This window comes from Silene latifolia, chromosome 10, assembly GCF_048544455.1.
Source record: "Silene latifolia isolate original U9 population chromosome 10, ASM4854445v1, whole genome shotgun sequence".
Lineage (NCBI taxonomy): Eukaryota > Viridiplantae > Streptophyta > Magnoliopsida > Caryophyllales > Caryophyllaceae > Silene > Silene latifolia.
The window spans coordinates 152,010,999-152,022,649 of NC_133535.1; the positions used below are offsets into that span (position 1 = coordinate 152,010,999).

Genomic DNA, 11,651 nt, shown 5'->3' on the forward strand with positions numbered 1-11,651 from the left:
TAGAATCAGAATGCGCGTCTTCATTCAGTAAACAAAAGGTTCAGATTCATTAGCAGGAAATTTACCGACCAAAAGAGAGAAGATTATTATATAAGTCAAATGCTAATTGGTTTTAGGATCGGACCTCACGACTCAATGTGACTTGTCATTCCCTCGTGGCTTTAGATTACGGCAGGTAGTAGAGATGGCGGGTGTGAATGGCTGGCAAGTGGCAACTAGATATTAAAGTGAACACAGTAAACTAGTGTCAGTGGAGTATTGTGCAGTAGATTAGTGGTAAGTAGATATGATGATGAGAAGATTATGTCTCCTAAAAGACGCTCGGAAAAGCATATTCCTGCAGATGTACTTTGTCATAATCATCTGAAACTGTGTAATTAGATAAAAGCAATTCAACAGAAGAAATTAATCCAAGAATCATTCAGTTGCAGTCTTGCAGATGCCGTCTTAGCATGATGATCTACTTCAAATGCCAGTATCAGTCGAATATGAACAGCACCAGCCACCAAGGCGCCAGACAACTTTCGAAATCCTGCAGATGCTTGACATACAGGAAACATACTACCATTGTTCCAACGCCTCTAATACGTCAGTAAAGTGAAGTGTCCATGTGTCATATACATGTCCGAGTGTTGAGCCATTCTTGAGTGAAAGACGTGAGCACACAAGGTAATATGAAGAGTCAGAATAACAAAATCCAAAATAACAATAACAACATTGCCTCAGTACCTCAATGAGTCCTGCAAATTGCGAATAACAAAAGTTATGGCATGGGGACGCGGGATTTGGCCATGCAGGTAAGTCGTGTAATCAAAAAAGCAAAGAACAAAGCTCTTCATATAAAGACTCAAGTATACAAAGCACTTTCACAATGGTGCATTCAACTTTGGCTTTAGAATAAAACTGCATCATGAATCATGATGTTACTTCCTCAAAATAGTAGGACCAATACAAAAAGCTTTCAACATTAAAGAATCAAGATCTTGCTCCTTTAAGGGTTCAAAACTTAAAAGGACTTTTCGTAATCATGCTAAACCTTACATTGGTTTGCTTTAGCATTAGCCATTACTAGTCAAAGCACCTACAAAGATCATTTTTTGTATGTTGTAATGCTTTAACATGAAATAAAAAGTAAAGGAAGAAATGCCAAAGTGATTGTGAAACAAATAATCGAACCAAATATATTGTTTAATACTTTTCATGAATTTACCAGCTGAGTTAGCTGACATCTACACTTCTAACATTGTTACATCAACTCTTGCCCTTAATTACGAAATACAATACTTAAAACACTTCAGAATATCGAGAAATTCAAAATGTCGTCACAAGACTCACAACACTTTAAGACTCTCGTGAATCGAAGTCAATGCAATCTTTTGAATTATCACCAATTACCCATCATATCACATTATTATTACAATGTATTGCAAAAAATTACAAAACCATTAAAGACAATTTCACAGAAAAAATCAAAATGTCATGGAGGTATTGCCAAAATTATGTACTATAGCTACAAGATAAACAGTACTTTTGGCATAAAACTGTGAAATTATCAATAGGGGACCAAATGCAAAGTTGGAATGACAAAATCAATAGATTACGTTATCTGGGTCCATCAAGAAATCAAGTCAAGAAATATCATTAAGATTAAGCTAGTGGCTAATTAATTAAGAACTTTCTTAAGATTGATACTTGTTAACTACGGTATGTTATTTCACGTATCCAATAGGACAAGGCACTTCGACACTTCATTTTAAACAAAAAAAAGGAAAACTTTGCACACAATACTGTGTCGTTTTTACGATACTGGCATAAACGAGTCAGAGTAATATACTAACATACCATGTTGACAACAAAGCAGGAATAGAAAAGGATTAATCTTTGTCGCTAAGAATTTGTGTTGATAAAAATGTTTGGCGCTTTGGCACATGAAATTATGAAAGTGACTGCTCTCAAAGATCTGCCCCATTATTGTAATTTAATTATAATCCAAGAAATAAAAGCGGATCCAATGTCTAGTTCCTGTCTTCTGGAGTTTTATGTTAAAACTTAGTAAAGGACAATAATTATTCATCTGACAGTTTGGCCGAGTGGTCTAAGGCGCCAGATTTAGGCTCTGGTCCGAAAGGGCGTGGGTTCAAATCCCACAGCTGTCATTTTTTATTAGCTTTTATAACAACACAAAGTTGTAATCCTCGGGTGAGGCTTGAGAGATGCTTAAATACGGGTTTGAGCTGAACTATGTTAATTTTTTTTAGGATATTCTCACTTGTATCTCTCTACTTTTTTAATTTCTCACTTGTATCCCTTTTTTTTGGAGAAAAAACTTTGATTGGCAATAACTATTAGCTACGACTTCGGAAAGTGGTAAATCTTTTTTCCATATTGTACGTCTTCACGAGATCTTCGTTTTGAAAAAAAAAAATCGTTGTTTTCTAAATTCGTAGTCGGGAATTATAATCGGTCAAAGTGTTTTGACGGAATATACTTTGACTGACTAAAACTCCTGGATAAAATTTTCGAAAACGACGATTTTTTTTTCAAACTAAAGATCTCTTAAAGACGTACAATATGGAAAAAAAATTACCGCTTTCCAAGGCCGTAACTAAGCGTTATTTTTGGTCAAAGTTTTTCCTCCAAAAAAGAGGGGTAGAAGTGAGAAAATGAAAAAGTAGAGATGTACAAGTGAGAATATCCCATTTTTTTTTTTTGGCTCATGAATAAATTGGATTTGTGGGTTTGAAATTAGTCAGCGGACTAAGATTTTGTAAAATTATAAGAATGTATTGCTCGCACTCAGTTATTCAACGAATCGGGTTTAGTGAACAAGACGAACTTATGAACATGAGGACCCATGAACAGCTCCTCGAGTTGGAATAACATAACACGACAATTCTGTTTATGTTTTTTGTAACCTTGTCGTAGACGATGTAGATGCTCTCATAAATGGTTGGCCAAGAAGATTGTTCTTTTTCATCGACAGGGATCGAGTCCCTAATCTCATAATCAAGCCACTTGGTTTGATAATTGCATTGTTTTAGCTAACTTCTTATCGTTAGTCTTGCTTAAAACCGTCTTTAACTTAAATCTTTCACAACCAAGATGGTTTTAAACCAGAATCAGTAAACTTATTACTTTTCTTCTCCACCACAAACAAGAAGATCACATAACAGACTGACAGACATACTCTCAGACTTGTACAGGACACACAGTTCACAGAAATGGCACTGTGTTTACTAACATCATCATCATCATTATCATACACTAATCACATAAGCTGTAATTCCGCCATTCCAAATGAAACCCTTTTTTCATCTTCAAGTTTCAAGCTACCCCTTTTATGGCCATGGCAAAAGGTAATCAAATCTCCCATCTTTTAGCATGCACACCAACTGTTTGATTAAATGTCTGAAAGAAACTTTTCTTCTGAATTTTGCAGGAAAACAAGCTGAAAATGGGTCCTTTGAAGGTTTCTCCAATGGGGTTTGGGACATGGGCTTGGGGTAACCAGCTTTTATGGGGTTATGATGAATCTATGGATAGTGAACTTCAGCAGGTTTTCAATTTAGCTGTTGATAATGGTATTAATCTGTTTGATACTGCTGATTCTTATGGTACTGGTAGATTAAATGGGCAAAGTGAAAGACTTTTGGGCAAGTTTATTAGGGAATATAGAGGTTTGTTAGCTTTCTCTTTGATCTCGTGTCGTTTGCATTATTGTGCTGAGCTGTTGTGTGTCGAAGTTTGGATGTTTTTTGGTAGCTTTATCATTTATGTGCCCCTTTGATCTTATGATGCTAAGCATGTGATTGATGAGAATTGAAATACAAACATTAACTAACTAAACTAACTTTGTTACGAAATCTAACTACCTAACAAACTTATGTTACTAGGATTCCAGTTCTGAGAATTCCTCTAGGAAAATTAGGGAGGAATAAAGTGCAGTTGCTGTGCTGGTTACAGTTTCCAACAAATGTTGTAGGTTGCTATCTTGGTTTTTTCTTGTTGGATATCGAATTACTTATAGGAGGGCTGTGATCTGTAGTAATCCCTTTGTTCAATGTGGTTCACTAACTTTGATAAAATAAGCGTGAGAAAGTGAAAAGAACCTATGACTCTATGAGAGAGTAACATTGTGCCTTCTGATTGAAGAAACTCGTTATCACAATTTACCTATTGAGAATATTGCGCTATAGCCTATCGGAGGTCAAGTTTATCCATCTACACCATGCTTATAGTGTCTTTCTTGCCGATAGTCTCAAGCCTATGTCGGAAGGGGCCTAACTGGTTAGGATGTACCTTAGGCAATCAATAAAATTCTGTCAAGGCGTTGTGTATCAACCATGATTTTTGATTATTGAATAATAGGCAAAATGGAGTCTTTGAGGTACTAGAGTAATGTTGTTTTAGGCACAACGGAGTCCATTTTTATTGTTATCTTTTGTATTTAAATGGCTAATTAGTGTTTGTTTGTCTTAGTTTAAGTTGATAGTCTAGAGTCCTAGATCAAATCTCTTATACCATATGTTTTGCTTATATTCTTGTCTCAATTGGCATTTTGTGACAACAACAATGATACATTGAGTGTGTTAGACATGTTTAGTTTCAAACTTAGCTTGAAATGATGCAAAATTAAAGATATTGGAATTGAGGCAAAGAACTTGAAGAAATTATAATAAATGAACTTGAAGAAAATATATGGAATTTGCATTGTAATGTGCCTCTCTAACTGCCCTATATGCACAAGGCGCTCCGAAGTCACCCTGGGTATTTTGTCTAGGGCCTCAAACGGAGCCTTGCACTTAGATACCCTCTTGGTTTGGAGTGGACCCTTTCACTCACACTGTTTTAATTTAAAGTTTCAAATGTAGGACATTCAGAGATATCTTCAGAAACGTCTTTGATCTTTTCCATTGAATGGCGACTACACTAGTAAGTCTTTCAGAGGGGGAAGAATGCTCTGGGAGGCCGACTTTAGATGGTAGAGGACTATAGAACTTATAAAGACAGAAGTTCATTAATGTGTTTCAGTTTATAGTGAAGTTAAAGACTCATTATTCTTTGATTCTGAATTATGATGGATAATTAAAATGACTTATTCTCACGGAACTTCTTTTAGATGTTAACAATAATTAGATGGAGTTTTCGACACATTTACTATGGGTCATACGTAAACATCGAACATATCTAACGTATCTATGGATAGGCAAGAACAGACTATTAGCTGCTTTCGGGCCGATCCAGAATTTTTATTATTAAGGAAAAAGCAGGCAAATCCAAAGGTTGCTATCCCAATAGGTCAGCGAGCAAAACGGGGAAAGCCGTAATGATCAGGAAAAGAGAGTGTTGGTCACTCTATTGTAACAAAAGGGCAAGGTTATGTACATCCAACAACCCATTACCCTGCAACTTGCACTCTTGCAGGGGCCCTTAAAGCATTGAAATAAAACAAGATGTTTTACTATCGCACGATATGGTCCTGTAAAAAAAAGGACAAAGTACTATCACTGTATCACGCGATAAGCTTTGGAAAAAAACACACACAAAAAAAAATAAAGAGGGGGAGAGGATGGGAGGCGAAACAGGTAGTTTTTGTTATGGATGGATGGCTTGTATTCTGTAATGATATTGACTTTGCTTTGCTTGTCTCAAATAATGATGCTTGCAAGAGTCTTGGCATATGACAATGAGCTTCTTTATCATGTGTATATTTACCTTAATCTTTTCTCAGGACAAAAACGATCTCAAAATGACATAATCGTTGCAACAAAATTTGCTGCTTACCCCTGGCGCCTGACCCCAGGACAATTTGTAAATGCTTGCAAGTATGTCATCTTATCTCTAACACTTTGCTAGTTTGCTGCATAATTTCCTTTCTCAAGGTGCTCTATCAGTTACCTACTTATATCAATTGGAATTAGATGTTTGCAATTCAAGTACTATTTTGTCCTAAACAGCTGAAACGGAGACCATCGTGCTTATGTCACGCTCATTCTGATACTCTCACTTTGCAATATCTTTGATTTGGAGTCCTGAAACTGATAGGATTTGATAGGGTGATGTTTCAGGTCTTCAGTAGATAGATTGCAACTTGAGCAGATTGGAATAGGGCAATTGCATTGGTCAACTGCAAACTATGCTCCATTTCAAGAGATGGCTCTATGGGATGGGTTAGTGGCAATGTATGAGAAGGTTATATTTTGAGATTGCTTTGTTGTAGTTATTCTAGGAATCATGTCAAATTTAACTCATTTCTCCTGCTCATACACTCAGCTTAGCCAACAACATTACCCAATGTCTCAATGGCTCGCAAAATGAAGTCATCCCAAGAGAGGCGGAAAATAATATTTTTTTAATGAGCCCCCCTTGATGGGGTTCCACTAAACAATGTGGAGCAATATTGGGCAATGCACATCCAGTGGGAGCTGGATCTCTCGTTAATCTGGTGAAACTTTAAGTAAAAATGAGCCACCAAAAAGCTAATTTTTCTAAATGAGTTTCCTGAAGTAATCCGAGTACGCAAGTTGGGTCTTAGTGACTGTGTTAGAAGGACCCACCGTCCTGTTTTTAACACAAAGACTGTTTTCACAAGACGTGGTGAAAATTGCGTTGTAAAATGTATAAATGCTGCACTACTTCGCAATAAGCATAGAGAGTTTAGTAAGCTGAAAACTAGTGAGTCTCATACACTCAAATGAACTTCAGTTATATCAACTTTTTTTGTTATTTGGCATGTTTACTCACCCTTGGACTTGCTCCTTCATATCCCGTCTCTGTCTCTTCCTCCCTCTACCTTATCTATGTAACCTACCTACCTATCTATCTATCCAATCCAATCCACATGATACAACTTATGAAATTCTCTGTAGTATGATGCTCCTTAAGGGATGACAGTTTGATTGCAGGGATTGGTTCAAGCCGTTGGCGTCAGCAATTATGGACCAAAGCAACTTGTAAAGATACACAAGTATTTGAAAGATAGAGGTGTCCCTTTATGTTCAGCTCAGGTGCTAAGCTTTTCACTAATCAGTTATAACTTTTAAATCATTCGATTAGTTATTGAAGTTTAGTCAGCGAGCTGTATACTGTTACGGTTTCTGCATTGAAATCAACATTTGGTCATTGATACTACTGATCATCTTGTGATAGCTCTTCTGAATTCAAGCTTTTGTAACATGCTAGTAGGTGCAATTTTCTTTATTAAGCTATGGAGATGAGCAGATGGAGATCAAGAGTATCTGCGATTCTTTAGGGATTCAACTAATTGCATATAGCCCTCTAGGACTCGGAATGCTTACAGGAAAATACACACTTTCAAGCTTACCAAATGGGCCACGGTACATTCCCATATTTCAGTTTAGCCCTTCACATTTGGTACACACTTGTATGCTCTCCTTTATACATATGATAACGTATGTACGTTATTCAGGGGACTGCTGTTCCGACAAATTCTTCCGGGATTGGAACCACTGCTGCGTTGCTTGAGAGAGATTGCAACCAAGCGTCAGAAAACTATGAGTCAAGTATGTATAGTACTCCACTACTACGTGACTATCTTAAGCGGGATGGATTGCGATAAAATTGTGTTAAGGGTTGTTTTAGATTGCTAGGTTCTGATGAATTAGACCAACTGGTATCTGTTTTGTATAGAAATTAACAGCTGGTATGAGTTAGTTGCAGTGGTTGACTGTATAATGTAGTTTCACTGCTATGTGATCGCGATTCTCTGATTGGTTAATTGTACCAGGTTGCTATAAACTGGTGCATGAGCAAGGGTGGCATTCCAATACCTGGTGTGAAGAGTGTCAAACAAGCACAGGAGAATTTGGGTTCGCTTGGTTGGCGTCTCAGTAAAGATGAAGTGAATCAACTCGAAAGTGCAGCAGAACAGTCTCCTCGTAAGATGCTTCAGAATATATTTCAGACACGGTAAGTTGAACAACGAAGTCGGAGAATTATCCTGCTACATATTACAAGGATCAAATATGTTTAGAACAGAAGCCATTTCCAATTTCCAAACACCTTGTTATGTTTATACTTACAATGTAGAAGTAGATCTAAAGTACCTATACAACTTGCACATGTTTTTATTTTTCAATACCGAGTACCATACTTTTTTTCTTATGCATGTAGATACAATTTTGAGTTTTGACTTTTGAGTAGTATTTACGATCCACAACAATGCGCGTCACGAAAATCGCGAAACTGGTAATTAAATCTCAGAATTTTGTTCAATTATGAAATTAGGCCCCATAAGTTTCATTTGTAGCAATCAAGCCCCTTAAGTTTCACCAAAAGTGAAATTCAACCCCGATTAAAGATGAAGTGAATCAACTCGAATATATTTCAGTCATGGTAAATTGAACAACGAAGTCAGAGAATTACAATTATGCTACATATTACAAGGAACAAATGTGTAAGAACTAAGGCCATGTTCTTTTCGACTGAAACGAGCTAAACTAAATTGGATGATAAGCTGAACCTAGCCAAACTAAATGGAACTGAGAACAAAACAGAACTGAGCTAAAATGAGATGGAATTAAGACAAAAAGATTTTTGTATTTCAAAGATTTTTTGCAAAGCAAGGGAATATTAGTTTGAGACACTTGCTTACAGAAGATCTACATCGACTTTTGTTTAAGACGATCTAAATTTACAATAGCTCACACAGCCAATTAAAGTAGAAGTAGAAATGAAAGGAGAGTATGACAGGTCATAAGTTAAGACGGTTTAAGCAAGCCCTACCGGAAGATCTATATGGTCTAGATGGACAGTTTGTCACTTCTGTCTTCCACAAAATAAACCAAGCCAACCGAAAACATAACACAACTTCCAGATTTGAAAACAATGAGCAAGAATGTAGTTAACTAAATGATGTCACATTAGTATGTCATTCAATAGCAAAGGTCCCGAAACATCAAACACAAACGAAACAAAGTTGAAGGCAAACAAGGCCCCCTTCTATTACAAAACCGCTTCAACTGATGACAAAAGGAAACTACAATACATTTCATAAAAGCTGCACTGCTGAAGCTTTGATCCAGACACCGACTGTTCAAAGCCGCTGTTGGACCATCCACGGCAGAAAAACAAAGGCTCTACTTAATCTTCTTCTTTGGCCTCAACTGCAAGAGAAATAGTAATATTGACATCACAATAGTGTCAGGGCATAAGTTTTCGTAAAGATAAAACAGTATAGGTGGGTAGACTGGTTACCTGGTTAGTGTGGCCACATTTCTTCTTTCTACAGTTGACAGCACGAGGGTGGAGACGGGCGTAGCATCTGAAAACATCAACCAGTGTTGGATATGTCAATGCTCGGAAATCTTATGTTTCAAATATAAAAAACGAGGTTCACAACCACGCCAGAAAAGGGAGCAGAGTAACTTCAATGCAAAGAAGTAGAGAACCCCAAAACAGGAAGATGGTAACTTAAGATAATAGGGGTGATTGGTGAATCTAACGCTGAGCCAAAAAAACCGAGAATGAACCAAATAATGAGTCAACACTTACTTGCGGCAGATCATCTTCTCTTGGTTGAACTTCCTAGCCAAGGCCATCAACGAGGGCTCAATAATCCCACCACGTAGCCTCAAAACCAGATGAAGAGTCGACTCTACAAAAAATGAAGTATTGTTCACAGTCAAGACATTGACGGTTAAAACTAGGACAATCTATTATGTGCGCACTGATTTACGGAGCATTGAGCAAGATCAAACAATGACCAGTTTCTCAAACGGTCAAACCAGTATTTAATAACAAGTCGAGAAAATTAAGGCGAAACGCACACCATCAAACAGTTCATAGGACTTAAACTCCAACTGCTGTTTGAGGACTAACAACACCAAGGTATACAAATAGAACCAACAAAAAGAGAAATAGCCAACAAGCGAGCGTAAAACTAACCCTTTTGAATGTTGTAGTCAGCAAGTGTGCGACCATCTTCAAGCTGCTTTCCAGCGAAGATCAGCCTTTGCTGATCTGGGGGGATTCCTGTTTACAGATCAACCACTAAAAGAGATCAATAGTCCATCTCGGTTTATTGAAGGTTTATTGCAGGTAGGATGTCATAATATTAGGACGTAAAAGCAATAGCTTTGATTATAATTTGAAATCTGCTACATCACTCAGCAAAACACTGAATGCAATTTACAAACCCTCGTAAAACGTAATCGACTAATTACTTTTGCATTGCAGCTGATGGAATTATGGCAACTTAATTCGATAAGAATATATAACATCCAATTCGCAACACACTAAAACTACAAAATCTGATAACATTTTTAAGCAAGCAGCTGATAGAACGCTGGACATTATAAAATTAAATTCTACCAAGTGAAAAATGGTTTCGAAGAAATTCACATTATACCATTTGAACAATAAAATCAAACCATGCATATCTAATTAATTTAAACAATCAACTTTTATCACAAATTCAATCCAATCGTCATTTGCGCTACAAAATTAACACAACTCAACCTAATACCGAAAAATTTAGTCTAAGAATGCCCATACGCCATTACTAATACAAACAACAAAATCATGATATCTTGTAACTAAACCAAAAAGTTCAATCTTTTAAGTTAGACAACTAATTCAAAAGAACCCCAAACTCATAAAAAGCAATTACAAAAAACCCGTTTTGCAAAATGTTAAAGACATCATTAAAGAACGAAAATTTGATCGGACCTGCATCATTTTTTTAATAGCTTAAAAGAATCACAAATTCTTAAAAAATGGTTACAAAAAAACCCGCTTTCAACTAATTCTTGTACAAGGCGATCTTACACATGAATTTGGTTTCCACATTTCACACAAACTATATTATATAAACGCAGAAACTTCAATTTAAATCGAATTAGAACAAAATGAAATATTTAAACAATTCAAAACACAGTAAATCAGTATATATCTCAAACCCACACAAAATTGCGCAATTAAAAAACAACCCATTAAAGAAAATCATAAAAAGATGCAAACTTTAATCTTAATTTTGATATTATTCACAGCCCATATATATCAAAATTACAAAAATTGCAAAACTACAATTACAAAACAAAAATTACACAATTCAAAAACAACCCATTAACAAAAATCATAAGAAGATGCAAACTTTAATCTAAATTTTGATGTTAATCAAATACTCATATAACAAAATTATAAATTACAAAAATAAATTAAAAATAAATAAATAATAAAGTACCTTCCTTGTCTTGAATCTTAGTCTTAACATTGTCAATAGTATCACTGGATTCAACTTCAAGGGTGATTGTTTTCCCAGTTAGGGTTTTCACAAAGATCTGCATTTTCTCTCTCTCTCTCTCTCTCTCTCTAAGAGTAGTGTGGCGGCTAAAAATCAGGAGTTTGTTACGCTGGGTTTATATTAAGAATTCTAGTTTGGGAGATTAGGGATTTTTCATGGGCCGTTTTGTAGCATCGGATCTAAACCCGTGAGTCCAAGTACCATATGATATGGTACTATGGACCTATGGTAGAGGTGGCCAACGCGGCGGACCAACTAGCATGCCTTATAGGCAGTTATAGCTTTGTCGGTGACGGTGCGTCACATTGGGCCCAAATTTCACCAGCCGGCATAGCTTGCTTCCTACTCGGGTCAGGCCGTGGCCAAAGCCCATCCCAACCTAACTTAG

The 11,651-nt window shown here is 36.4% G+C and overlaps 2 protein-coding genes and 1 non-coding gene across 3 annotated transcripts; 2 read left to right on the forward strand and 1 right to left on the reverse strand.

The window, feature by feature from the left end:
* Window positions 1-2,076: 2,076 nt before the first annotated feature.
* On the forward strand, window positions 2,077-2,156 carry TRNAL-UAG (transfer RNA leucine (anticodon UAG)). The gene has a single exon. It is a non-coding gene; the product is annotated as a tRNA-Leu (tRNA).
* Window positions 2,157-3,120: 964 nt separating this feature from the next.
* On the forward strand, window positions 3,121-8,098 carry LOC141606395 (pyridoxal reductase, chloroplastic). Its single transcript, XM_074425502.1, has 8 exons — window positions 3,121-3,356; window positions 3,440-3,677; window positions 5,732-5,825; window positions 6,069-6,192; window positions 6,906-7,007; window positions 7,186-7,337; window positions 7,430-7,523; window positions 7,748-8,098. Exons 1-8 carry the CDS (start codon window positions 3,222-3,224, stop codon window positions 7,931-7,933), a joined length of 1,125 nt encoding a protein of 374 aa, XP_074281603.1. The 5' UTR covers window positions 3,121-3,221; the 3' UTR covers window positions 7,934-8,098.
* Window positions 8,099-8,863: 765 nt separating this feature from the next.
* On the reverse strand, window positions 8,864-11,363 carry LOC141606396 (ubiquitin-ribosomal protein eL40 fusion protein). The gene is made up of 5 exons (XM_074425503.1): window positions 11,204-11,363; window positions 9,907-9,993; window positions 9,514-9,616; window positions 9,217-9,283; window positions 8,864-9,125 (listed from the first exon to the last, which is right to left on the reverse strand). The coding sequence occupies exons 1-5, from the start codon at window positions 11,304-11,306 to the stop codon at window positions 9,099-9,101; spliced, it is 387 nt and encodes a 128-aa protein (XP_074281604.1). The 5' UTR covers window positions 11,307-11,363; the 3' UTR covers window positions 8,864-9,098.
* Between the last annotated feature and the right edge of the window lie 288 nt (window positions 11,364-11,651).